The 26,883-nt window shown below is 42.7% G+C and overlaps 1 protein-coding gene across 2 annotated transcripts in view; it reads right to left on the bottom strand.

Annotated features, from left to right (window-relative positions):
• Positions 1-26,605, bottom strand: part of KLHL13 (kelch like family member 13) — a 63,971-nt gene extending 37,366 nt beyond the window's left edge. The window contains exons 1-3 of one of the 2 annotated variants that reach the window (XM_088538477.1): positions 26,519-26,593; positions 21,181-21,239; positions 12,634-12,705 (exon numbers count right to left, since the gene is read on the bottom strand). In XM_088538477.1, coding sequence (XP_088394603.1) covers positions 12,634-12,705; positions 21,181-21,200 — 92 coding nt within the window. In that variant the 5' untranslated portion in view covers positions 21,201-21,239; positions 26,519-26,593. Of the gene's footprint in view, positions 1-12,633; positions 12,706-21,180; positions 21,240-26,518 lie in introns of both variants that reach the window. The other variant, XM_088538479.1, reaches the window with a different exon arrangement.
• Positions 26,606-26,883: the final 278 nt, after the last annotated feature.

Here is a 26,883-nt window from a genome sequence, read left to right as displayed (position 1 = left end):
GAATGCACAGTCACAGCAGCCAGATGGAGCCTATGGAAAATGATTGGTCTGAAGCAAGTTACTTTTATTAGGTCAATCTCTAAACTATGAAAACGTATAAACATCTTCTCCCGAGCTGTTCTCATCTGTGCTCCTCACAATTCCCTTTAGTAAAACACGCCTAAACACTGACACGCAGGAGACCCACAAGATGCAAATATATTAAGCAGTTTAGGAGCTGCAAGGAAGAACCAGAGCAAGCTCCAGCTTTAGGCTTTCCTGCAGCAAAGACTGCAAATTGCAAATGAGTATACTTACATATTAAAGTATTTTGCAAATTTTCTCAAAATAGCAGTTTCTAGGGGGATCTTTTCTGCGTTATTTACACGGAGCCTGTTGGTCATTTTGCATCCCCTAAGCCGTACCGTTGTCTTCAGGCCCTGCAGGGAGTTTTTGCTCTCGCATGGGCACACAAAGTGTTCCCTCCTCCAAAGGGCAGGCAGGGAGGTGAGAATGAAGCACACGAAGCCACTACAGACCCAGGCAGCAGGAACAGGAGTTTGTTTCTTTCAAAGACAAAGATGAACTTCTTGTGCACGCAGGAATTCCCAGCGCAGTCACCAACGGATGCCACCTTTAACCCACAAGCCACATCCCTTCCTCGAAGACTTTATTTGCAGGTCAAAGCCCCTCAGGCAAGACGAAGAGTTGCAGAGATTTAAAGGACTGAGGGAGATGCTGGTGCTTGTCCAGCTTGTCAGAACAACCTGGAGGCCAACAAGCAGCAGGGACACTTCTTCTGGGAGACCTGAAGCTGCTATTCCATCCTGCTGCTCGCTGTATCACTGAGGAGCCACACAAAAACGATGTTAAAAGAGATTCCATCAATTATTTACAACGAGCCAGTCTTAAGTATAAAGCAGGTATAGATTTTGTCTGCACTGACAGCTCATTGTTGAATTTCAGCTTGTCTTCATACGCGAGGGCATAGGAAAGGCAGCAAAAACCTAAGTTTCAAATTTATCAGTGATGACAGTATTTCCCACATTCATCACAAAAACAAAATTATAGCTTATATACACTAGAAGAGAGATTAAGCCTTCAGATCATTCCAACTAAATGCCTTTAAGTAACAGGTAGAATTAGTTCTGAAGCTGAAACACTTGAAGGGGGCACATGAGACAAGGGAATATTGCATTAAAAGCCCAGGCTTCGACTGCCTCTTTTCATATTCTTTACCTGTAGGCAGAGGGGATCACGAATCAGCTCCTCCTGTTTGACCAAGGCAGGGACAGCCCAGAGACTCCTGCCCGAAAGTCCCCACGGTCCAGAGGCCTCCCAAAAATATTTGCTCAGGATCCTCCCTTCCTCAGCAAATCACAGCGGTGATAACCTGCACACTACCTGTTACCAAACAGAAAACAGACCAGCCTAGTTCACACTCGAGCTGCTGCTTTTCTATTCCCAACAGCAGCAGGGAAAATCTGAGAGGGGGGTTAGTTTTCACAGGGCTTTTTCCACCTGAGGAGAGTCAGGAGCAAAGCCACAGAAAAAGGGTGTTTGCAGCCCCAGGATGATTTACACCTCATACCTGGAACACGCTGCAGGCTGAAGCGCCTGGAACAGCTTGAATAGCCAAGTGTGCTCCAGAATTAGACACTGCCTACTGAAAAGTTTTTTCCTGGAAATACAAAAAAATAAGAATGATCACAAAAAATGGCTGCTTCAGATTAAACAGCTCAATTTGTTTGAAATATACTACTGCAAATGTCCGTCCTGCATAATAGTAAAACAATAAAAATCAAATTATCAACTGCACTCTCCCCTAGTATCTACGCACTTGTTTTTTGTGCAAAGTTTCTAAAGATGAAGGTTATTTAAGTTTTTTACTTAAGCTTTGTACAGCAGATAAATGTACAAGCCATGAATTCACTTCCAAAGGCAGATTTAAAGTGACAGTTTTAGGATACTCAGTTAGCAGATTGGAGTTGTACATCCCTATACAGAGACAACAGTAACTATCCAGATAATTTAGGATCAACTCAGGGCACGTTGTTTTGCATGAAGCAAACTGCATGGAGCAAGAAAAGCCTGAGCACGAGGCTTCTTTATTTTTTTTAAGAAAGACTCACAACAGAAGGATAATCTGACATTTGGAGTCACAAAATCATGAAGGGCTCAGACCAAATGGCTTAGAACCTCCTCTTCAGAAAGTGCAATGGAATAAGTTTCAGGAATATTTTGCATCACGTTCAGACTCATCGACAACAGCCAAAATTAACTTGAGTGCTCTAAAACCTGCAAGACTGAAAATTGGCGCTTTCAAAGACTTCCATGTAGCCATTTACCCCAGTGAGCTGTTTTATTAACTGATATACCAGCTAGACAAGGTTTTCTACAGCTTCGTGGATGGTGTTGGACATAAGGCGGTATCACATCCTGCCGGGCTGTCCTGCCGACTGTAACGCCAGGTGGAGGGATCCAACAGTCGCATGAATGACAGGTGCCAGTGCTGGAGCTTCAACACCCCTTCCCATCCACCTGCAGCCACGGGAGGGAAGCTGGCAAAAAAAGAAAAAGGGCCCAACGACCCTGCAAACCTCATTAACTTTTACAAACTGGTCACATCTCTCATCTGTGCTAATGCAGTGAAGCTCAGGAAAGGCTGCTTGAGAGGGGAAAGAGAAATTCATAGATAAACACGGGACAGAGGTTCTTGGGGTCATCCGGCATCACATAGCTGGGACATGCCCAAAGGCTCTACAAAGAAAGCATTTAGTAACCAAGAAATACTTGTATTTCTGCAGCTTCTGCAGCTGCAGTCACCTGCATTTCTACAGCTGAAACTCTTTTGAACAAGTTGGGACAGGCCTTAGCTTGAGCTAACACAAACCCAATGAAGTTGTAATTCAGGTCTTGGTCAGCCAGAGGGAGCTGAAGGAAAGAAGAAAAAAACCCATATATTGAGATGCTTCAAGTTTGCGTCCTGCACCATTCAGCTTATCAGCAAAATTAGGCTTTATTGCAAAATCAACATGTATAAATTCTCCCCCCCAAACTGCTGTTTTTTACCCATGCACAAGGAGTTCAACCAAGAGCTCTAGAGCCAACTCCAATCCCACCACTCAACCTAAACAATTACGTGGCTTTTAAGTAGACCAAAAAATCTGTAGTTGATCGGGTAAGAAGTATTTGGAAAACCTTTAGTATTGCTTTTTCCTACAGTCTGTTTCTCTTCAAACTGGATAACCCCGATGGCCTTCCTTTTTCACACAAAAAGGTCTAGGTCTCCATCACTGTCATTGCTTCCTTCTGTGCTACTCACTACTGCCTCCTGAATATCTGAAACACACGGGGCCTCTCGGGACCCTCCAAAGCCAGAGCTTCAACTCAACAGCAGCCAGATTTGTTGCTATGTAGGGGGTGAACAGCCCAAATGGGTATTTACTTCCCAGGTCCAGACCCTGTCCATCTCTCAGACCTTTCCTGAAGAACCACTGTTGAACCTCTCCTTTCCCAGCATTGAGTCCCCTTCCTCGGCCACTTTGTCAATACGTCCTGTGTAAAAAGGAAAAGAATTCTTCCTTTTTGGGTACACTTAACTGCTTTTTTGACCCTCCCTATAGCTAATCCAGCCACTGGCTCCTCTAACTTCTAGGAAAAGGCTGGCAAGATGGTATCAAAATCCCAATTACAGCCGTTACTTCACTTCTTTTCTTTTGGCAAATGGTAAGACTTGCAAAGACCAAAGCTTTCAGCGTGCCAAAAAATCACACTGAAAACCGCTCTTCATTTCAGTGCTCCCTGGTTGTTTTTGCGCACACTTTGTACTTACTGCTTACTTTCCAAAACTGGTATGAATGCACCTATAAAGCTGCATGTAGGTGGAGCTGCTATTGCATAAAGCTTTAAGTTATATTGTATTAATGGTTTATCTTTGCATAACACCAACAAATATGAAGAACTTAAAGCAGGCTGAAGTTGGTGTCACTGGGCAGATCACTAAATGCAAAACGTGTGAACGATTTGTTCAAAAAAAAAGAGATTCTATAAAGCATCTCAGGAAGATACAACTACACACATGATGGACAGCCCTTTCTTTCCATCATGTGATTCAGTTAAACTACTTTCAGCTTCAAAAATTTTAGCCATATATGCCAACACGAATCCCACCAGCCCTTTTGCTTTTTGGAAATTCGAAAATCAGCAGAACATATGTATCTTTAAAGGATTGCCTTAAATTTAAAACACTAAGCTGATCAGATTTCCCTCAAAATTTGACCTTTGAAAATAACCTTAGCTGTATTTCTTGCACTCAAAAGTTTTAGGAAAATCAGTTATGCCACCTTCTGGCATACAGAAGAACAGCTCTGCAAGACAAATGCACTTTTCACCAATTTTCATTTTAAATAGAAAAAAATACCATACACAGAAGGGCACAGATGCAAAACAGGACTGAGGGTTTTTGGGTTTTCCTCACTCTTGGGTGGATTTTTTAACCACATGAGCTTGTACAAACCTGTTCTCAGCCTCAAAGTGGCTGGGCCACTTGTTGTCACAAAGAAGCAGGTCCCTGCGTGACCTGGTCCAGGCATGAAGGGCTCCTTGCCCATTCCCAACCGTCGCACCAGAAACTTGGCCAAGGCAGGGAAGGAGGAAAAGGAGGAGCAGGAATTAACAGCACAGGAGAGAGATAACTGAGAATAAATACACTAATGGTCTCCGTAATGTCACAAAACATATGGAAAAGGCCAACAAGAGGTAATTATCACCATCTCTCCAACACTACTAGAGTAGCAAATGAAGCTGAAGAAAAGAAAAGCAAACGGAAGAGGAGCTGCTTCCTCACAGAGCATGTGCCACTGCTATCAAGCTCTGGTCTTTCCAGGAAAATCTTCCTATTACAGCACACGTGGATTTACAGCTGCAGCTGTACAAAGTAATAAAAAAAATCCCCCCTAGAGCTATAAAACAGGGTGAGTCCGATCGCTGCTCTAGAAGGACCCCGAGCACGAGCAGGCACAGGCCAGGAGATGACACTGTGCAAGTCTCTCCTTATCTCCTACCAAAGCACCATTAAACGCTGCAGGAGGAAAAACGCATGGACCTGCAAGGGGCACCTGCACCCTTTTCTTCCCTTTTCTTCCGAATTGCACCGGGAACGACACAAAATGCCCTGTGCTGTTAAGCACGTGATGAGGAGCTAAGTTAAGCCAGGACTCCATCTCCAAGACTTTGACTGTTTCCAAGTTTCTGCAAAAACTAAGCTTCCAATGCAAAAGTGCTTCTAGATTTCAGAGTTCCATATACAATTTTCCAGATGGAAAAAATAGAGCGTCTCTAGGGAAGGAAAATGGGATAAGTATAAAATTATATTGCTAAAAGCATGCTGGTAACTGACCCTAACAGTTTCTCAGCTCTGATGCTCCACAGGTGCTCTGAAAACACATACCTAGTAATTCTCCAGCCTTAGTCACTCTTCGCTCCACCAATTAAGTACTTCTGGTTTTAGAAGTACCTAACAGTTTAATTTTAGTTTTTATTAGGCACTTCATAGTTTTCCAGTGTACGTTTAAACTAGACAAGTTTAATCACGCAGGTTCAAAATGCAATTAGACAGTTGGTGCTGGTATTAGAGCAGCCCAAAACCATGCTCAGAAACTTGTGGACTGGTAACATCAGACAACTGAAGTGCAAGAACATAAGGATCCCCACTTGCTCATCACAATTTCCAGTAACTCTTTGCATGTGTGTGTATATATATATTATTATATAATCATTTTCTGAATCTCTAAACAAAACAAACCTTATGATAAGCAACACACTGCTCTAATGGGTTTTATAATTAAGGTTTTTCATTACTTAAGTTCAGCATTTTGGTTTCTTGCAATACTATAATTACTATTTTGCCCAGACAAGGCAGAATGATCACAATATACAGAATGGCATACACGTATGATGAGAAGAACTAAATATTAATTTAATCACAACCGCCACCAAAAGTCATGCTGGAGCAACAGCTCTTTATTTACCTGCATCCCTTACGAGAACCACAGCACAAATATCTAATAGAAGACCAAGGTTGCCCAGCAAACTCGGAAGAACCAGGAATCTCAGGCCAGGCATAATTGGACTGCAGCCACCTCAATGGAGCATTGTATGAAAAAATGCAATGGTGTCACTCCATGAGGTGTTAAATAATTAAGCTAAAAATTGAAATATATATCACAATCACAGAATGCTGAAGGTTGGCAGGGATCTCTAGGGATCATCCAGTCCAACCCCCCTGCACACGCAGGGTCACCTAGAGCACGTGGCACAGGACTGCGTCCAAGCGGGTTTGAAGATCTCCAGAGAAGGAGACTCCACAACCTCTCTGGGCAGCCTGTTCCAGGGCTCTGCCACCCTCACTGGGAAGAAATTTTTCCTTAAGTTCCTGTGGAACTTTTGGTGCTTCAGTTTGTGGCCGTTTCCTCTAGTTCTTTTCACTGGTGGCCACTGACAGAGACCAGCACCATCCTCCTCACTGCCTCCCTTGAGGTACTTATAGACACTGCTCAGGTCCCCTCTCAGCCTTCTCTTCTCCAGCTGAACAGGCCCAGCTCCCTCAGTCTCAGTCATATATTTAAAAAAGTCTGACATCAGCCCTTCCTGGATTGTTCCTGTATTTCAAGGGATTTATGACTACTCTTGAAGAGAAGCAATTGGGAAGTTGAGTGCAGCACCTCCACACTCCTGGGACTCTGCATCTACCTTTCAAACCTCGTGCTGAAAGCGCTGCCGGCGCCTGCCGAGTCGAGGGGAATCTCAAAGGAACTCGGGACTTTCATGCCACTAAAACCCTTGCAAGCTGAAGCCTTTGAGGTCTTTGAGCAGAGTACACAGGAAACATGAAAAGAAGGTAAGCTTAATTTGGGGGCGCCTGGGGAATCTCAGCTGAGCCAACTATTCCAAACCCGACAGCAGTCGGATCAGGAAGGGCAATAAGGCAAATATTCAATAGGGTCAGTATGGAACGTAAAGCAAAACCCAGTTGTTAGGTCAGAGACCAAATGACCATTCGCCACCAGAATTTTTGTAAACACTGAATCAGAAACTGCCCAGCAAATAATAATACGATGCAGGGAGGCCAACAGTTAGAGCAATTACTGCACCACGGGGGTTTTACCCACTCTAACAGCAGCCTGTTCTTTCTTCAGTGCTTCTGAAGAAATTTTTGAGAACTGGCTCACATCCTGAATCGAGAAACAACATGCACAAACATACCTTTGCTGCTGTAATCTTAATCGAAACAGAAACATAAGCAAACTGCCAACAGCTTGCAGCACAAAAAGCAGCTGCTCAAGAAAACCATTATTTTTTTTCTGTGTGAAAAAGTTCTGCTGGACCCTAGGAGGAGCTTTAAGACTTCCGAACAGTGCCCAATTCAATCACAAGTACTGACTTACTAAAACAAAAAGGCTTTTTCTTTTGAGACTAATGGAGACACTGAATAATTATGTTCAATGATCAGCTAAGAAGTTACTCAGGATTCTCAGTCATCACACTGAACGCTCCTGTGTCAAACACCTCAGTTCCAGTATTTGCAGATAAACACTATTTATGATGGTCTCACACCAACACAGCACAGCAAATGCAGAAGCCACAGAATGACTAAGCTTTTGTTGCACTGATGTAATCTGATGAAGGAATACAGAATCCAAAGGACACAAACCCCCTTTGGAAAAAAGCAGGACACTTATCGAGTCTGGATTTGCCTTTCAGCAGTCAAATGCACATAATAATTCTTTATAAGAGCCCACTTCAGTGAGGGGATTCAGCTCGCTTCTCCTTCCCCCTGCTCTGCCCCCGAGTTCAGCGCTGCACGTGGTGTCACAGGGCAATATTTGAGCTCCCCGAGAGAACAGGGGTGCCCTTGTTTTCAAGGACACCCTTCGTTCCTCCCCGCCGAGCAGGGACGGCCGGGCTGACTCCAGAGCAAACCCCGGTGCTCCTGTAATTACCGCTCACAAGCGACGGCTTCGTCACAGCCCGCGGAGCTGCAGCCACCAGAAGGATTTCCGGCTTGCAGTGACAGGCCACCAAGGTCCTGCCAAGACACCACGGAAAAGCCCAGGGCAAAAACCGAGCAGGACGGCCCTGAATCCACTGCACAGGGCCAGCGTGTGAGTAGCTGAAAGCAGAACCGAACACACGCACGTTCACCCTCTAAATTCATTCGTTCTCTCTAGGAGGGAAAGGGAGAAAGAGGGAGAAGGCCTCTCTGTGCAGCCGAGATGCTGCTGCTGAAGCCGGGGAGAGCAGCGTTACGGAGCCTGCAAACCCCTCAGCTCCAGCTCCTGTGCTCTGCTCTCCCCCCACGTCGCTCTGACTCACCCAAGTCACGGCGAGCTAAGTTCTCAGCAACCACCAACACGGCTTCGCTGCCCCCGCCGGGCCGGGGCACCGAGGAACCGCCGACTTGTTGATACACGACCTCGAGAGACGAGACGTAAACTGAGAGCGCGTGGAAATTTCAGACATTGACTTCAAACCGAGTTTCCTTCCAGATGTTGCACATCTGCGCGGCCCGGCTGTCAGCTACGCTTCAGGTGAGCAGAGGCAGGAAAACGGCACGAGAGGGCCGGAATGCGGCAGCTGCACGTTGAGAACTTTGGATATCCAAAGTGATGGATCTGGAAGCGATAACGTGGCTTGGGAAGATGGAAGGAGATTAGCAAAATGCTCAGATTTCCAGAATGTCACGCGTAGGTCAGGCATAAATATACATGTAAGACGAGGGAGAGCAGAGGTCGAAGAAATACCATCTGAAAGGATTTGCTGGTAACATTTTTGCATTTTAAGTGTGTTATTTTCCACTGTTCAAATTACTATTACTCGCAGAAACAAGTATCCCACTTATCTGGATTTCGGTGCACGTCTTGTTTTTAAAATGTTTATGGACTCTGTAGAGCCCAGGCAAAGGCAGAACACACTGTCTGAAACAGCAGCAGTTGAATTGGTTCCTCTCAACAGCCTTCGCTACCTCTGCAGGATGCTTCTCCGAGACCTCTGCACATGATGAAGGAAATCCTTAAATAGTTATTTTGGTTTTCTCTGTCCAGCGCATGACACCAGTGCGAATAACCTAACACTTGTCATTCCTACAAGGTAAGCTAAATATTGGCAAGTTGGAAGTGCAGCTCATCAAAACAAATCAGCGCGATGCAAAGTCTCCCCATCTCCCATGGGGTGAACACCCAAATAAGATTGGGCATCTTGTTTTTCCACCACTGCATAATTATTCTCCAAGATACGCCTGATTTTGCATCCGAGTGAACTACAACCTGAATCACAGAGTTCCCAGCTGTCCAAAGGCAATGGAACCATCCGAAAAACATTACTAGAGTGCATGTGCATGCACATGCCAATGAATTTCAGCATTAAAAAAATAGATTATATATAAAAGAGTATTTTTTCCAATGCACAGTCAGGGTTTTTTGGTGTTCAGGTTTGGGGATTTTGGTTGCTTTTTTCCTTCAAGTACAGGGCATATTCCCAGGAAGTCCGTAAAGTTGTTTTAAAATCTAGAAAGTGCCAATAAAGTATGAGCACCCACAAAGAAGCATTTTAGTCTTTAAAAATTATTTGATTCAACAAAATAAAAAACCACAGATGCATCAATAAAATAGTTCTGCTTCTCCCCCTCACCTTTTTCTTTATGAATCAATAACACCTCAAGTCATTTATGCTTGACTAAGGTCTTGAGACATTAATTATAGTTGAAAGCACCAAGAAGTATTTTCTAGGAGGAAAGAACATGAAACAACATGTTTATTCATCAACAGATGGCATTCCTAAACAGCCTACAAGGAGAATTTAAGGACAGCATTCCTCTTTTCAAGAGGACAGCTTTTATTTCAAACGTGTTTTAGATGATCACCTGTGAGCATTACCTATCCAATTAAAAACAATACGCTTCTGTCAGATTTTTTTTTTAATATTTTAAATCCTATTTGCTGCCCACACCAACATCGAATTGCAAACATTTCACACGTTGAAGGCACATACAGGATACAACGACTGCATTCAGACAGATGTTAACAGTTAGAGGGCATGGATAGAGGAAGTTCAATTGCAATTAGCCTAGAAATGCATTTGAACCAAAAATAAACCAAAACAAAAAAGCTTTGGGATACGGAGGAGGGTGTTTCCAAACTGAAACACCATTCCCTTCATGCAGAAAATAAAAGCCAAATGCACCCTGTCATGCTACCAGTTTAGTCACCAAGCCTGTACATAAGATTCCAGCTGTATACAAGTACAAATTATCCAAAAAGTTGATGCTTTTAAGGAAATATTCTATCAACAAAATAAAGTTTTTCGCTAGATGGGCTAAAGTAATATTCTTCAAATTCGAGTCAGCACAGAGGCTGCCAGTTTTTACATTATTAAGCCCGAAGTTGTGGAGGGTTTGGTTGAAGTAATTTGCAAAGCTCGAAGCGCTCATTGGGGAAACGGAAACTTCTGCCTGAAGAGGTTAATTCAACTAAAGTTAGGAAATAATTTCCCCCTTATCAAGCACACCAAACATATATACCATACTGGAACCAGATGTGAACAATACGAGCGGCCAATAACCACGATCAACAAACGCTTTTCATCACCTTAAAAATGCACTGGATTTTTTCCAGTTCTTTATTTTCTAAACTCAGTTCTTACGTGATATTTATATAAAGACATCAGAAATCCCATTTCAAAGGAAAAAAACTTGCCCTAGGACACTAAAGTGCACGTGCTGAGAGCGAAGGAAGTGCAGGAATGAGAAGGACAGACAACCCAGGTAACTTGATTGCTGCAGGGAAGAGGAGGCACGAGCAGCAAACCAAAGTAAGTGTTAGTGCATAACTAGAAGGAAAAAGAATATAACTTGATTTACTCCAATTTGGAAACTTTGGAAGATGAACAGGACTTACTCATTGCACCTCCTGTCTAAAGAGAACTTACGGAGTTTATTCTTCAGTTTTTACAGCATTTTACAGCCACTCTATTTTAAGCAGAAATGCAGCTGATCAAACACTGCTAAAAGGCTACAGACATTCACTGATTTGCAGCAGAAATTCACTCATAAGGATCAAAAATGAACCTTGAGATTGAATATCGTCAAGTCATCAAGCTGCCACATATGAATCTGGCAAGACAAAAGGTGCTTGTGTGCCCATTTCAAAAAAAAATTGTAGAAAAGTCTCTTGCTTCAAATCCCAGCCCAAGCAGGGTAGTAAGAAGAACCTGAAGCGGAGGGCAGGTTACTGATGAGCCTGGTCATCCTTCAGGAAGGATTTTGCTATTGCCAAAACACAACTTCACTAATTCACACTGCAGTCCCATGGATTCACTGCTCATACACAAGATCAGTCAATGAAACTACAACTCTAATAGAGTTGCCCATCAGGACAATCTCACCAAGCAGCATAATGTCAATACCAGCTTCGGGATAGAAATAATGGAGCATTTATTCTTAACAAACATGCTCAGAGCAGCCCTTTCAATTTGTTACGATAGCTAAATAAAAGCTGTAAATTCCCTTTATAAATAATCCTAATGAACAATGAGGAAGTCTTAAGCAACATTAACAGAAGACCATTAGTCACACTGGCATTTCATCTAGCAATATTTTCAACCACTACAAGGGAAAACGGATTCCCAGCAACCCCAGTGAACACTCACATTCACATTGCAGCTGGTTATTATTAGATACAGTGGGGCAGAGAAACAGGGATCTGGCACTTCCTCAAAGATCTGATCAAAACAGTTGTTCTTGGTGCAATAAAACTTCTACACAAAGGAACATACAATCAGCAAAAAGTCTGCAGTGTTATACAGTATATCAAGACTAATCTAATCTGAAGGATATGTCAGAATAGTTGCTTACGTGAGCCATTTCATGAGAAAATTAGCAAAGACACAAACTTTTGCTTTCCTCTGCATTTTATTAAACCCAAAGTTCCTACTTCAACTACAAAAAGCATGAGAAAAATCAAAATACCAAATACACCTCTTTTCTTATGGAAAGACATTGCACTAGAAACAAATACTGATTTCTCTGGCGGCTTCTTTGAAAGAATGAAAGCAATACTCCTAACGTCTTAAATGAAACAGATCAGAGCAGACAACCATTAATAGAAAAGGAACACAAAGTTCAGCAAGATACGAACATAACCTGATTTCAGGAAGCTGTAAAACTTTCAGATGCTTAAACATAATCAATCCGTTAAGAACTTCATTTTGAGACACTGCAACAAGGCTGCTGGGAGACCGTCCAAGATAAGGTAAGTATCTCAACCCTTCTCCTGAGTCTGTTTTAAAAATAAGTTGCAGAAGTGGCAGATAAAGTGTAGTGAAGAAAGAGAAACAGCTGTATTTTGTATATTAAGGCAAAAAGCCCTTTCTAGCCATATCAAGAATCAATGCTGTTAGCATATTCTGAAAGGTTTCATAATGAACTTCGTTACTGCCTCCTTGTTGTAAAACTGGCCTTTGAGATCTAAAAGCAGATGTAGCATCAGCTAGATCAAGCAGATGCACAGAAATCCTGGATTAGAGAACCGGAAGAGGAAAATGGCTTCGTTTTTTCTGGGTTTGCCTAAAAAATCACCCCGTCCCCTTGCGACGTACCTGTTGTGAAGCGCTGCTGCCAGCTCCCCTCGGAGCACAGAGGGATCCATGCCGGCGAGCTTAGTAACTCCCCTGTCAACCAAAGCAGATAAAATGCCATATGTCATTTAGCTTGGTAGAACACACGGAGCTGCAGCCAGCAACTACCAAAGATTGGTGAAGTCCATCCGTGGTTCTGATGGCTAAATAAGCCCCAGAAAGCCACAAAGCAGCAGAGATGTACTCAAACTTATTTGAACATGACAGTACCCGCATGCCGTTCATTTCAGTACTACCTTTCGAGCTTCTGAAAGAAAAAATATCAAGACTTTCAAGAGCAGCACAGAGAAAAATGATTCAGAAAAATTCTATCAACTGAAACATCTCTAGTTCAAAGGGGAAAAAAATACTGATGATATAAAAAAAACTATCATTCCTGATAGAAAGATTTTATCTCATGATAAATCACATTTCTAGAAGTCTTTGTCTTTCACAAACATACTGCTTACAAACCACCTCTGCACAAATTTTCTCTCCAGCATTCAGCTGTGATGCCTGTATTTCTGCTATTCCCTTGACTATCATAAACTCCAATTAGCCCTCTTTTCTTGCAAAGATGGGCTCTCATGCAGGATGTTAATTCCTGATTACTGTTGTGAGTCTCGCATTCATGTGAGCATTAGGATCACAAGAAGAACATTTAGAAGATAAAATAATCATAGTATTCAGTTTCAATACCAGCACCGAAGCTTTGCTGCTCCTCAACTTTGTAAAGATGAGCTGAAACATAAGGCCTAAACTTTAGAATAAATAAGACAATGAGAGAATGAAATTGTTCTCTATTTTCTCATCTTGGTTCATGCTGGAGAAGAGAAGGCTCAGGGTGATACAACCACAGTGTTTTAACACCTGAAATGTCACTATAAAGAAGATGGACCCGCTCCCTTCGAACGGGTGCACAGAGACGGGACAAAAGGCAAAAAGTCCAAGTTGGGCCACAGGAAACTCCATGAGGATATAAGGAAAAAAATAGAAATAAAAGGAAAAAAAAACCACCTTGGCACAATGACAAGAATTAAAACTGGAGTAGTTTGCTCAGAGAAGTGATGGAGTCTCCCTTGATCGGAAATATTCAGTGTTCAGCCTGACAAGGCCTAGGATGACTTAACCTAAAACCCCGCTTTCATCCCCAGAAGACTTTTCCAAGCGGCTTTGTTGCAATTATTAATCCTGGACTAAGCAGAAGCAAAAAACAAAAGTAAAAAGAAAAAAAAAAAAAGCACACACAACTGAGATAGCTTCATTATAGATGATCTTCAAACACATTAAAAAAACCTTGGATTTGGTTCTTGTGAGTTTTTTTTTTTTCTTTTTTTTCAAAACAAAGAACTTTGTGGACAACCAAAGCAGTATCATGTATAAATCTCGATAAAGTTAGATTTAAAGTAGTTGTTTAGAAATGCACTTTGATACACAACTTTGTTCCGCAGTAAAAACACCGAGTTGTTTTTAAAATCTCCCATCTGCCATTAAAGAGTATTAGACTTAAATTCTGTATCCAATAAAGATCAGAGGACTAGAAATCACAGCTTCAAATGGTAAGAAAACGAGGCCAAAAATGACTGCTTGTGAACTAACAATTAAAATAGCTTATCTGACTCAAGCCAAAACATGCAATCCAGGGCACACAGCAGCTCAGGAGCACTGATCCTTCCTCAAGTTCAAAATTAGATCCAGGCACTTAGAGTGCCTTAAAATAAAGGTATCTAATGAAGTGCTCCGACTTTCGGTCCAGGTATCTTTATTCAGAACACACTCATAGTAAAGAGAGAACACTTCCCTCATGAAAAGGGTTTTAAATATGAGATGCATATAGCACAGCAGCTGCTACTTTCAACATTTACTACTTCCTCCTCTTGCTTCTTTTAAAAATCTTGCTTGAAAGAAATCAGTGTTACACACTGAGGAAATTACTTTCTGATGAAAACTGGCATTAAAAGAGGCTTCTGTCACCAGAGAATATTCTGGACAATAAGAATAAGCTCTGCAGCATCACTGAGTTTTAGCAGTACTTTTCTCCTCCAAAGCTTCTAGAAATCAAAATGAAATTCAAATTTGAGCTAGGTCCTCAGACATGTTAATAGTAAAGCCTTTGGTGAATGCAATGATATTTATATGCAAAACAGTCTTTTCGTTTGTTCCTCTAGACCCACATATTACCTTGGCTCTCTGGGCAGATCCACATTGAAGCTTTTCATCTTGCCTGTGCTTATCTCACTGCAGACATGCAATTTTGTCTGACGGGCAATTTGTTGGGGGAAAGAGAAGAGTGTTTAGTTTGCATCACCTTTTTCCCTTGGGAAGGGGTGGAGGTATAGGAAATACAAAGTGTGCTGCTTCTGTAAACACTTCACACATTTATACTAGCAAAAGCCTTAGATTAACACAGTTTCATCAGCAAACAACTCTCACCAGCTTGTTTCAAATCATCTGGGAAAGCACACGCCTGCATGTAGAGAGTTACTCTCAAACATCTAATTTTTTTTTTCCTATTTCTACATCTTCAGAACAATTTTGCTTCTTGTTACCTACTCGGGTAAAATCCACCTTGCACAGGATGAAGTTATTTTGGTTTCTAATAAATAACACGCTTAATTCTTGGAAACTCTGCTGAATGCCTTCCTGGCTGTCACTTCAGCCACATTCATTTACTCCAGCACATCCACCCAATAATCCCACTTCTCTCAGCACATCAAGCACAAAAGGCTGCAGCTTTACTACAGCTTCCACATTGATTCCCCTTAATTAGATCCACCTTTGGCAAATGGCACAAGCAGCACCTCTACAGTCTCTTTCAGGTTCCCTCACACACAAAGGTGCTTTTCTACACTAGGGCCATGACAATTTCTTCTTCAGAACCACCAACAAGTCAGCGATGGTGCAGGGCCCTTGACGTTTGTCAGAGGGCTGCTATATTGGGATCATTTCTTCTTAGCCATTTGGTTTGATTTCCTATAGATCCCCATGCATCCCTGCTCTCTGTTTGCACTCTTGGACTTACAAGCCATGTGAAAGATGCTGTGTTTTACATTTGCACCCTGGCAATGCTGGTTGGGCGAGTATCCAAGCAGCACATTACCCACACAGAGGCTCTGCAGAGTAGACAGTGAGTTGTGCTCTTCAGTTCGTATTTTTATGAAACAAAAAAGCAGGAACACAAACTTAGAATCATTGAATTCAAAGGAATAAAAGGTCTGTGCTTGCCAGAGGGGGGCATCCAGATGAATTTTAAAAAATCTTAAAGTTCATAAATCTCTTCAACAACCCTTTTAAAATTTTATTTCTGAATGGAAACCCCCCAAACTTCTTCCTCCGGGAAGAGGGACCACCTGTGAACTTTTGCTGCCAGAAGCAGGAGCTGATGGTTGCCAAACCGTAGGTAAACAGGACAAGCACAAGGACCTGCTGTCAAGGTGGCACTTTGGACCTGTGCAAACAACGGGAATGTTATTTGTGCTCAACAGCCACTAAACACGGCGAGAGGTGTAAGCTGATTGCTGAGAACTCGAGAGCAGCACAAAGGCTCCAGCTTTTCCACTGCGGGTTATTCTGATCCAGCAAGGAGGTATCTGCAGTAGATGTCACGTCAGGGATCCTTATGAGCAAGTGTTAAACAAGGCATGAGACAAAAAAAGCAAACCAGAAAACCCAACATATTCCACATGGATTTAATTGAAAAGGCAAATGTTTCTTGCTGTCTTTAAAAATCAACATATTTTTTCCAAAGCTATTTAGTTTTGACTCCCTGTAGCAAAACCAAGAGATCATCATTAAAGTATAGGTGTGAAACTGCCCAAAGCCTGAAGCTTAAGGAAGTTTCTGTTCCTGAAAAAACACCACACTTCACACTGCACATAGGAGTTCATTAACATTCAGCATTAAGCACATGCTGGATCTGCTCAGACTTCCTGAAATATCATTTACAAACAATACCATTCCAAAAAAGCCACATGTGCTAATAGGGAAGCAGGACTGCTTAATAGAACAGCATCCATTACACTGAACTCCATAACACAAAACCCTGTTTAAAATCAGTGCAAGTAATTCCTGTTGTATGTAAACCAACCTACTGCAAAGCTCGTGTGTACAGCAGAGCAAGCACTGTCAAAGCAATGTGAACATCTGGGCACACAAGGTGACACCGAGACACACTAACAACGTGTGCAGTTATAAACCTGCAAAATACCTACTGCCTCACTCACTATCTTATAGCATCCTGAAACCATCCAGGATGCCTGACCAAATTAAAACACAAAGGAGTTCACTCTATAGCTACAACTTTAAGATGTTGCACAGACAGCAAATTAAACCTTCAGAGATGTTACATGGTGGTGGAAGGGAATGTATAGAGATAGTAATGCAATCAAGATTTAATCTCCAAACAATTTGACAATTTGCACCTCTGGGTAGCACTTGTGCTGTTCTAGTGTAACTGTCCTGGAATCGGGTTATGTCACCGTGTGAGTGCACAGGATCTGCGCCCGGATGGGTCTGGACTCGAGTCACTCTGTGCCTGACACTCGTGCCCTTCCTAATCCGAATTCCAGGCATTCTGAGCAAGGGAGCTCATCACATACTTCATGCCTTGATTCGCACACCAAGTTCTCTCGCATATTTGCAGAAAGATGAAAATATCCCCAAGATTTTTGCTGCCCCCAAAAACATGTAGTCCATTTGATGTAGAGTACTCCTAACACGTTCAAGTCTTCACAGAACCAAACCTTCAGGGCTCTATGAAGGGCTTTCACTTCTTGCCTTTCACTTCTTTCCTTTCACAACGTCTTTGGCCAATAGCAGCGACCTATGGTGAGGGATTCAGTCCAGTAAAGCTCCTTCATCATCACTTATATTTAATACATTTATGCTGCTGACATGGAGCCCCTGATAAAGCCTGATTAGATTGCTTTTTAATAAACACAAAAGCAACAAATATGACAAAAATCAAAGATAAAAGCCTTTTATCTCCACTAAGACAACAGAACTAGTGACCTTTGGGTATCACTTTCTCCTCACTAGCAGAGGGGGAAAGAAGAGTCTGCTAAGAAACCCCGTGCTGCCTGCCAGTTATTTTAGGAGTGTAAAGCTTTGCGCTGGTCCTAGGAGCCAGCAGAGCACACTAGCGTATTCCCTAGGAACCTGAACAGCTTAGAAACAGCATGTCCTTCCAGCGCCCAGCCTGGCACATACACCCTGATCTGCGGATTACCCCGGGCACAGCTCAAGCACCTATTGCTACGGCACAAATGAGGCTTACGCAGCCCAGGGCAGACGTCAAGCAGGACGAGGCACCTCACAGAGCACAACACAACAGGGGAGCAGCTTGAATCCTGGCATTCTGCTCACGAGTACCTTATTGCCACCATTACAACATTATAAAACATATTCACAATTTTTTTAAAATTTGTGAATGTACAAATCAATAGTAAATCTTTCAAACGCTTCTATTGCATGCTTGCATTTTATTAAAAAATTAGTGTAATGCACTAAAGTTGCAGTATCTGTTTTAAGCCCTGGAAATCATGCTGCTCAAGTACTCAAAGGAAAAACACTTTTCTACTTTTAACAGAAATTCTGTACCGTCAGAACCGCTCAGCAATATTCACAACAGCGATAAAAACAGATCAATAGCAATTCCCTTTATATAGCCCACGAACTTCCTAAAAAATGGGTAAATATCACTTGCTGAGAGAGACACTGCAGAGATTAAAGCCAAGGTTATGGGCAGGCAGAACTGAAAAAAGGACCTTCACGCTGCAGCAAGGACTAAAATCTATTGAGTTCAGAAAATCCCATTATAACTTAACCATATTCACCCTTACTATAATCCTGAAAGAATTAATCAACCTAGATGGATACATATTACCTTTTCCTGCAGCTGCTAATGCTGACCCAGAGGAATCAATGCAGGCCAATCCAGGATCCCTGTTCCCGGTGGGTGTCCCGGGCGTTATCCACTCTCTCCCAGATATCAGGGCACAACCCGACCCCGGCACACGTCGGAGCCGGGAACGCTGACGGCTCCAAGCTGCAGCCCTCACCAGCAAGGATCTCAAACACTGCCCAATCCCAAAGCAACCGGCACGGATATTCCTCATAGAGCCCGTTTTGAAAACTACCGCAGTAAAACACATCCAACATCTGTAAATATATCCAAACAAAAAATTATGCATCAGTGAATGCACTAGGAATACATTTCATTTAATGTATGTAGACTGATACTTGAAATATTTATACCTAAATTATATTTGTGGTAAACAAATCAAATGAAGGTATAATTTTATTAACCTCGCATCGAGGATGCCTTATTAAGAGGAATGGTTAATTTATTTCTCAACTGCAAAGTTTTCCATGCTCTATATAGTGATACCCAGTTGGCAATTAAATCACACTGTGCCTGTCCACAACACTTCAAGCATATTTTATCCTGGTCTGTACAGACCAGACTGCCACGAGTCCTGTTTCCTTCATTCAGCTTTAAAGCTTCCACAAAGCCACAGCAAAAGATAGGTAATTACTAAAAAAATAGGAAAAAAGATTGAGCTATGAAAAAGAAGTTCCCTTTGCCCAAGGAGGAACACAATAGTCCAGCAAACTGAAACAAGGAGTTCTGATACAAGCCAAGGCTCTGGGCATGGAATCCCCCTTCACTCTTATCACTAAGAGCAGAAATACCTGTTGGTAACTTTGCATAATTGAAACACGTTTTTAAAGCAGCATTATCCACTGAATGAGTATTCAGTCTTCCAGACTGATACGCAGAACACCAAGCAAGTCCTCCTCAATTTTCTCTGGTCGGAAGTTGGACTGCTGGAAGATCACCGTCTTGGAGGCACAGGGAGCACTTAAGGGCTGCATGAAGCAGCATTCCCTAAAACTCCTGATCCAGGGATTTTGCTTGGAAGCACTGCTTAGAACCCACAAACACCCGGATCAACACGAGTCAGGACTGACGAACCAGACAGCCCAGCACTGCAAGAGGCTTCCCAGAAAGTAATTCTTGAGTATGAGAAACTATCTCACAGGGACAGAACTTGCCCAAAAGCTCTGTTCCATCTCCAGTGGGAAGAAAACATAACAAATTCTCCAACACTGATGAGTATGTGCTCCAATAACTCCAAATAACTGTGGGGCAGCAAGGTCTATGCAGCTTGTCCCTCTGCTCAAGGCATCAGGGAGCAACAGCAAGACAGAAGAGATGCTCTCTCCCCAAAGCTGCAGAAGCTGCTCTCTAGGGTAGGGTCCCCACTGCAGTCCATGTTAGTAACTGCTAGACCAGAGGTGATCCAGCTCATTTCTGGAAGCACCTTTGGATAAGAAGGACTTTCCCTTTACCTACCATGCTTCACTATTGCTGCTGTCAGCCCATGTGGCAAAGCCTTCATGGCCTTTGACCAAGGAGAATGCTCACAAGCTTGCAGAGTAAATCAGATCAGCACTGCTCCTACTGGATAGGTTACCTGGATCACAAACAGGATTTCTGCTGCTGCTTCGTGACGCTACAACGAGGAAAACCTGGGACCACCTTCCTGAGCTGGCGAGCGGAGCCTGGAAGGAGCCATGGGAAGAACAGCGGGAACCAACGCTGTCCCGAGGCAGATTTAAAGGAGAGCAAGACAGACTGGCACCCACTGTGTGCACAATCTCACCCCGGAACGAGGAACTTCACTATTAACCACCTCTTTTTAAGTACTTACTAAGCTACAAATCACAAAAACATATCAAGGAAAATACACAAAATATTCTGAAATAAGGGAAGCGCAAAAACAGTTTTAAAATCTTTTTGGAACTAGGCAATAGAAATAAGCAAATACAGTCTAAGAATCTAAACAAATGCTCAAATACAGCATAACAGCAACTCATGGCAACCAAAAAAATGACTTTGCCCTCACAAAAGTGAACAGTACAGGTACTTCAGTATAGTTCTATGCTGTCTTTGAGGCTCTTTGCTTCCTGTCATTTTTGGAACTGAGATTTAGCTGCATAACACCAGAATATCACATTCCTGCACACAGATGCAAATTGAAAGCTTTCGAGAAACTTTTCTTTTTCTATAGACTACCGCTCTACCCACCTTTGCAATTCTGAGGCTTCTGACAACCAAAATTAGGCATGGAGAAGTATTAACAAGGGCTTAATTACAGAAAATTCACGCAGTACAGGCGGTGCCTCTCAGGCTTGATAGAAGCAAGCACCTAATGGTACTAAAGGTGACCAGCACCAGCTTGAGAGTTGGGTGATCACAGGGCAGTTGGGCAGCACAGTTCACCCTTCAGGAGACCTCAGAGCTCCTGTTCTTCAGTCCCCAGCTCTGCATTTCCAAGTTGAGCTTTGTCTATTTTTCCCCTGCATATGTTCACAGTTTTCCAGAATCAAACAAAAATTCTAGGCAAACAACACACTCTAAATTACAAAAGAGATTAATTCCCACTTTCTCTCTCAAATCTCACAAAGCATTTGGGGCTTCTTTTAAGGATAAAGAACAAAAAAGCACACATTTCAGTTACTCACAAAGTGTCTCTCCACATCATCTCTGATAAGCGGAAATGTCTCCTCTGTTCTTCATGCACCTATAGTCAAAAAGAAAAAGAATTGAAGCAGTCACAGTCAGACATCCAGAAGCAGCATTCCACCTCCCAAATCCCACGTATTTCAGGAAAACAAAACAAGATTTCTCTAAATATTCACGCCCAAAATGGCTTTTTCCTCACTGCACTAACATTCTACAGTAAAAAATACAGAGCTAAAGGAAGACAAGAAAAAAATGTTTCTTATTTGTATTACATGACTACTGCTCCTTCCTGCTGCGAAAACAAGGATGAATTATGAAAACTAATCAAGTGAACAGAGAGAGCGCATGCCCTAGATTTTTCAAATAATCTCTTGGTTTAACCCAGTTGCTCCTGAGCCTGCCTATCCCATGAACAATTTACTAAAATGGAAGCTGTGACTCATTATTTTAAAAGCTGCCTCGTATTTTAAGAGCGAGGAAGGGAAATAGCTCACATTATTTATGTGCAATAAGTAATGACACTAATTTGTACAGAGAAAAAAGCCTAAATTTTAACGAGCTCCAGTTTTAAGATCTAATAACGGTTGAACACAAAGCTATAGCCATGCTTGAGGCTTCTTTTCAGTTTAAGGATATCTCTTACAGTCATTCTCCCAAAGATTTCAGTCTTGTTTTTGAACTCATTTCTCCATCTCTACTGGAAGGTACAGTGGTAAGTGGTAATATTTCAGCTTGCAGCTGTCCTTGTGCAGCAAGCATTGCAAAATATAAGATATAGAATAAACCGAAGAAAGCCACACTTAAATATCTGGTCTTGGGTATATTTTGCATTTTAAACACAAATGAATGATAAACAAGAGTAAATGAGTATTGCTTCACAGGCTCACAAAACAATAAATCTATATGGCATTCAAAGTGTTTGGTCAATTTATATATTAAAAAGAACACAAGAACTTCTGCAAATCATTAGCCGCTGTTTCCCCCCTTTCACCTCCAAAACAAAACTACCAAATGCAAAGCAAATTCTGACTTCAGAGAACAAGCCACAAGCAATGCTTGTTTGGGGGTTCTGCTCTGAAAATTTGATTTTGTTAAAACAGATGAGACACAGTTAGCAGAAAGAATTTGCACACAGTATTTGTAAGCATGAATTACAAATTCCCTGTGTTCCTTGCAACACTTCAGAAGTGCCATAACCGAGATGGCTTCAAACAGAATCCCTTAGCAGTAGCTAAAGGTTCCTGTTCCCTTTGCAATGATGTCTGAGCTGCTGGCAGCACAAGGTGGTTCTCAACCCCTAGCGCTGCAGCACCTCGGGACATCCTCATTTCAAAAAACTACAGGTTTTCCCCTGCTAAATCAGCCTCCTGAGTGATTAGAATTTGCTTTCTCCATCCTCCATCAAACTAGCACATTCGAAAAGTGTCGTATTCACCTGAACTGCTTTTCTAGAAACAGACCCAGAAAAGGTCACTTGTCAAATCCTGTACCACGTACAGTAAGGTTAATGTAATAAAAACACATACAGTATTAATTATTTTACCCAACGAGGCAAATACACTGCAGAGCTGCAAACTATGATCAAGAGACAAGTCCTCTCCACTTTGCAAAAAATCCAGGCCTTCCATGAGGCTTCTGGAGATTAAGTATTTCCAGAAATAAGTGAAGTTGCCCTGTCTAGGACCAGTGTACACTGGAGAGGGTTTTGTGTACACATAGTTATGCATCTCCCATCCACGTACCCCCTGCCAAAGTCAAACAGTGCTATTTTGATAGGGTCTTTAATAGGATGGCTTATCTGTACCCCTCACCTAAAACACTCATTCCAGCTTGCGCAAAGAACGGGAGGGAAACCAGATCTATCGATTATTCTCAGCAACCAAATGCAACTTTTTTTTTAAAAAAAAAAATCCTTCCACCTTATGTAACTTGCCTAAGCAGGTTACTCCAAGGCCTCTTACTTACAAATTTGTTAAGTTTATTTTAGGAAAAAATAGGTAAGTGGGCTGTTGCACAGCATTCACCCAAAGAAACTGGAACTAAATCCCTGGCAAAGGAGCTTAACCTTCAACACCAGGGACTGGCCAAGCTGTTTACACACACTCCCCTCCATCCTGCTTCTGATAACTTCCTCGGCCTGTTTCACCAGTTCCAAACAAAAAACATCATTGGAGCGACTTCAGAAACGAAGCACCCGAGAGCTGCCTATCTCCTCTGCTCACACCTCCGTTCCCTTGGGAAATTACATTTCAGCTAAAGGGTTTACAAACTTTCCAGTCACAATATTCTGCTCTAGAAGGAGTGCTGAGCCAATTCCAGTGGCAGGGAAAGACTGAGGTTTAATTTTAAGTTTGGGGGCCATTTTCTTTAAAATCTCTGCTTATGGGACAAGAGTTGTACAGCCTCTCGAGAGCCGTGTGCTGTGCAGCCAAGGGATGTGCATGCACTGCTTTGTTGTACATGGGAAAAAAATAAAGAATACAGAAAATAACAGTGCCCAACAGGGAACCTAACATACACAAGTCCTTCTAGTGGCAGCTGAAGAATTTTATTTCAATAAAATACAAAATAAAGTGTGTGGGAAATATTTACACAGCTCTCTTTACCATAGAAATTGAGACAGCTCAAGTGCTATTTAAGAAATTAGTATGAACAAACTCTTTAAAAAAAAAAAATCACCTGAATGACAGACCTGCTATCAACCAGTGTCCCCATTAACTCAACACGCCCAGCATACAAAAAGGAGAATTTCACACTTCTGCTTACAACTACCCACTACATCCCCGTAAAGGAAATATCTGCTCACCACCAGCAGACCTGGCCAGAACCCGGGGGTTCCTCACAGCTCTGCAAGTTCCAGACTCTTTGGTCGGGTTCCTTGCTGCTGTTGCTGCTCCTATTGCTGTTATGGGATTTCTAAACCTTCCTTGCAGACACAAGCAAGGATCATATTTTGCCATCGTTTTTCCTGACACCCAAAAGCAAATACATCTGCTTATGAAGAATGATTCATTCCCCATCCAACCATTACAGCTGTTGCAGTGACCTCCGGCGTGAATTTAGGCATAGAGTTTTTAAGTGGGGTGGGTTAAGAGCTTTAAGAGCCATGGGAAATTGATAAGCATTTCACAGGCAACTTAAAACCCCTGCATGTGCTGATAATATACTAGGGCACACAAGCATGTTTTTGTGCAGAAATTAGAATGTAGAACATTGCATAGGGATTAAAACCCCAAGAGGCTGTGATGTAGCCCGAGCTGTATCCTAATGCAAGCGGCTACCACTTGCCTTCCTTGGGCTGGATCTGCCAAAGCCACCAGCTGTGCAGGTCAGCAGAAGGCAACTGTGCCCAGGAAAAATGCAGCCCCTCGGCACAACCGGGTTTTCCAGCAGCTGATCCAGCTGTCCCGGTGCCGGCCACACGTTCCGAGGCACATAGAATCACAGAATGCTGAAGGTTGGAAGGGACCTCTAGGGATCATCCAGTCCAACCCCTGCACACGCAGGGTCACCTAGAGCACGTGGCACAGGGCTGCGTCCAAGCGGGTTTGGAGATCTCCAGAGAAGGAGACTCCACAACCTCTCTGGGCAGCCTGTTCCAGGGCTCTGGCACCCTCACTGGGAAGGAATTGTTCCATAAGTTCCTGAGGAACTTTTGGTGTTTCAGTTTCCGGCCATTTCCTCTAGTTCTGTCGGTGGCCACCAGTGAAAAGAGGCCGGCCCCATCCTCCTCACTGCCTCCCTTGAGGTACTTCTAGACACTGCTCAGGTCCCCTCTCAGCCTTCTCTTCTCCAGCTGAACAGGCCCAGCTCCCTCAGCCTCTCCTCATAGAGCAGATGTTCCAGGCCCCTGATCATCCTTGTAGCCCTGCGCTGGACTCTCTCCAGCAGCTCCACATCCCTCTTGTCCTGTGGGGCCCAGAACTGGACCCAGGACTACAGATGTGGCCTCACCAGCAACTGCATACAGTTGGACAGAAAGTCAGGTTGTCCCTCCAGCAGCTGATTCCATCTGACACTGAACTCTACTCTTACACACAACGTGCCTCCAATCTCAAAAGGCTCTAACGAAATAGAAAAGTGTAAGATAAAAACACCTTTTGAGGCATAAAGTACTACATAGAGCAGCCTAATGTCAGTTTCCAGGAAAAACTTTCTGCAGGTTTTTCGGTATTTGTTTCTCATAATGCACACACTGGAGTTGCATATGGAAGCAGTATTAACACATATCAAATATCTCCTAATCACTAATGGACAAGTAGAAACACTACCAGATTCCACCCACAAACTAGAAATAAATGAATATTTCAATATTTTCAAAAAAAACTACATCCATGAACAAAAGAAATCCTGCATCATAAGCCACAGAATATAAATTGAAATAATCAACTTATTTCAGTCAGAAAAAGGTAATAAAAAACCCCATCAACCTCACAGAACAGGTAGCTGTGCTAAGGGCAGAAGTTGCATCTATCCAAAGGGACCAAGTCCTGCTAGTTAACTGTCATGTGTGGCTATTAACTAATGCCCTTTGTCAATGCACAAATGATGGCAAGGGTTTAAAACCTGTCAAATTTCTGAATAAAATAACACACACTCCAGTAGCCTGAAATCTCCCAGTCTTCAAAAATGATGTTTAAATAAGCAGCATACATTTTCTGACAATAAAATCAAAGAAGCTCAGAACATTAAAAATCACTTTCCCATTTTCTGCTAGAAAACTTTTTGGCACTGCTCTGCTGTACTATACATTCGCAGACCAGAGCCACCCGCCTCACTGAGGAATTAAATTCTTTGTAAATCCTTTGAGCAACCACGCGACAAGTCCCCCTGCAACAACTTTTGACTGAACTCTGAGCCTTTCCACCCGTTGTTACTTTATTCAGCCATGTCCTTTACCTGCAGGCTCCAGCTAAATCACATCCTTGGGAAAAATGTGTGTGTATATATATAAATATCTACGTATGCTATTAAAGTGTTGGGAAAAATGCTTTTGGATGAAGTTTGTCAGTATGATTTCGAACACCAGGCGCTGTCAGGAAGTTTACCAATTCCAGAGCGCTGCTAGCAGGTGAAGTTTTACGAGCTCAGGGAAGACAGGCTGCAGATCAGCATAAAGGTATTAGTCTTCATTTGTTTTAACAGGTATTTTGATCATACCTTAAAACAAACAAACAAAAAAATACAGAAACAAGAAACTGACCTCACTTGGGAGCCACTAAGCCCTAGGGCACGGGTGGGCACGCAACACGCGCACCGTTCCCCAGCTTATCCCGAGCCGTTCCCCAGCTTATCCCAAGCCAAGAGACATCCCGAGGGTGACCAGGAGGCACTTGCCTCGCGTGCGGGCAGCTCTGCTCCTCCGAGCTGCACAGACTGGATCTACTCCACGGGCTCCACGGCGGAGACGAGACGGGGACGTCCGACGATGCTCGGCCTAGGAAGGAACATAAAGAACATTGAGCCCAGGATTACAAACACAAATATAAGAGCTGCCCAGCCCCAACACCCCCCTCACACCCAGCACCAATTGGTAGATTAAAATACATCATTCCAGGCATCCTGACTGCACTGAGAAGCACTTTTTAATCCTTAAAATTCATCTGAACGGCAGCACGCGTGAAGGATTACACAGTGCCATTATGGACATTCGTTCCCAACTCCACACGAAGTAACACGGTTCTGACAAAGCACAGAAGCTG

The sequence above is a fragment of the Tinamus guttatus genome, unplaced genomic scaffold (genome assembly GCF_059628265.1).
Source record: "Tinamus guttatus ecotype Peru unplaced genomic scaffold, ASM5962826v1 Tinamus_guttatus_pri_ptg001087l, whole genome shotgun sequence".
NCBI classification, from domain to species: domain Eukaryota; kingdom Metazoa; phylum Chordata; class Aves; order Tinamiformes; family Tinamidae; genus Tinamus; species Tinamus guttatus.
This window is presented reverse-complemented; position numbering and strand designations above follow the sequence as displayed.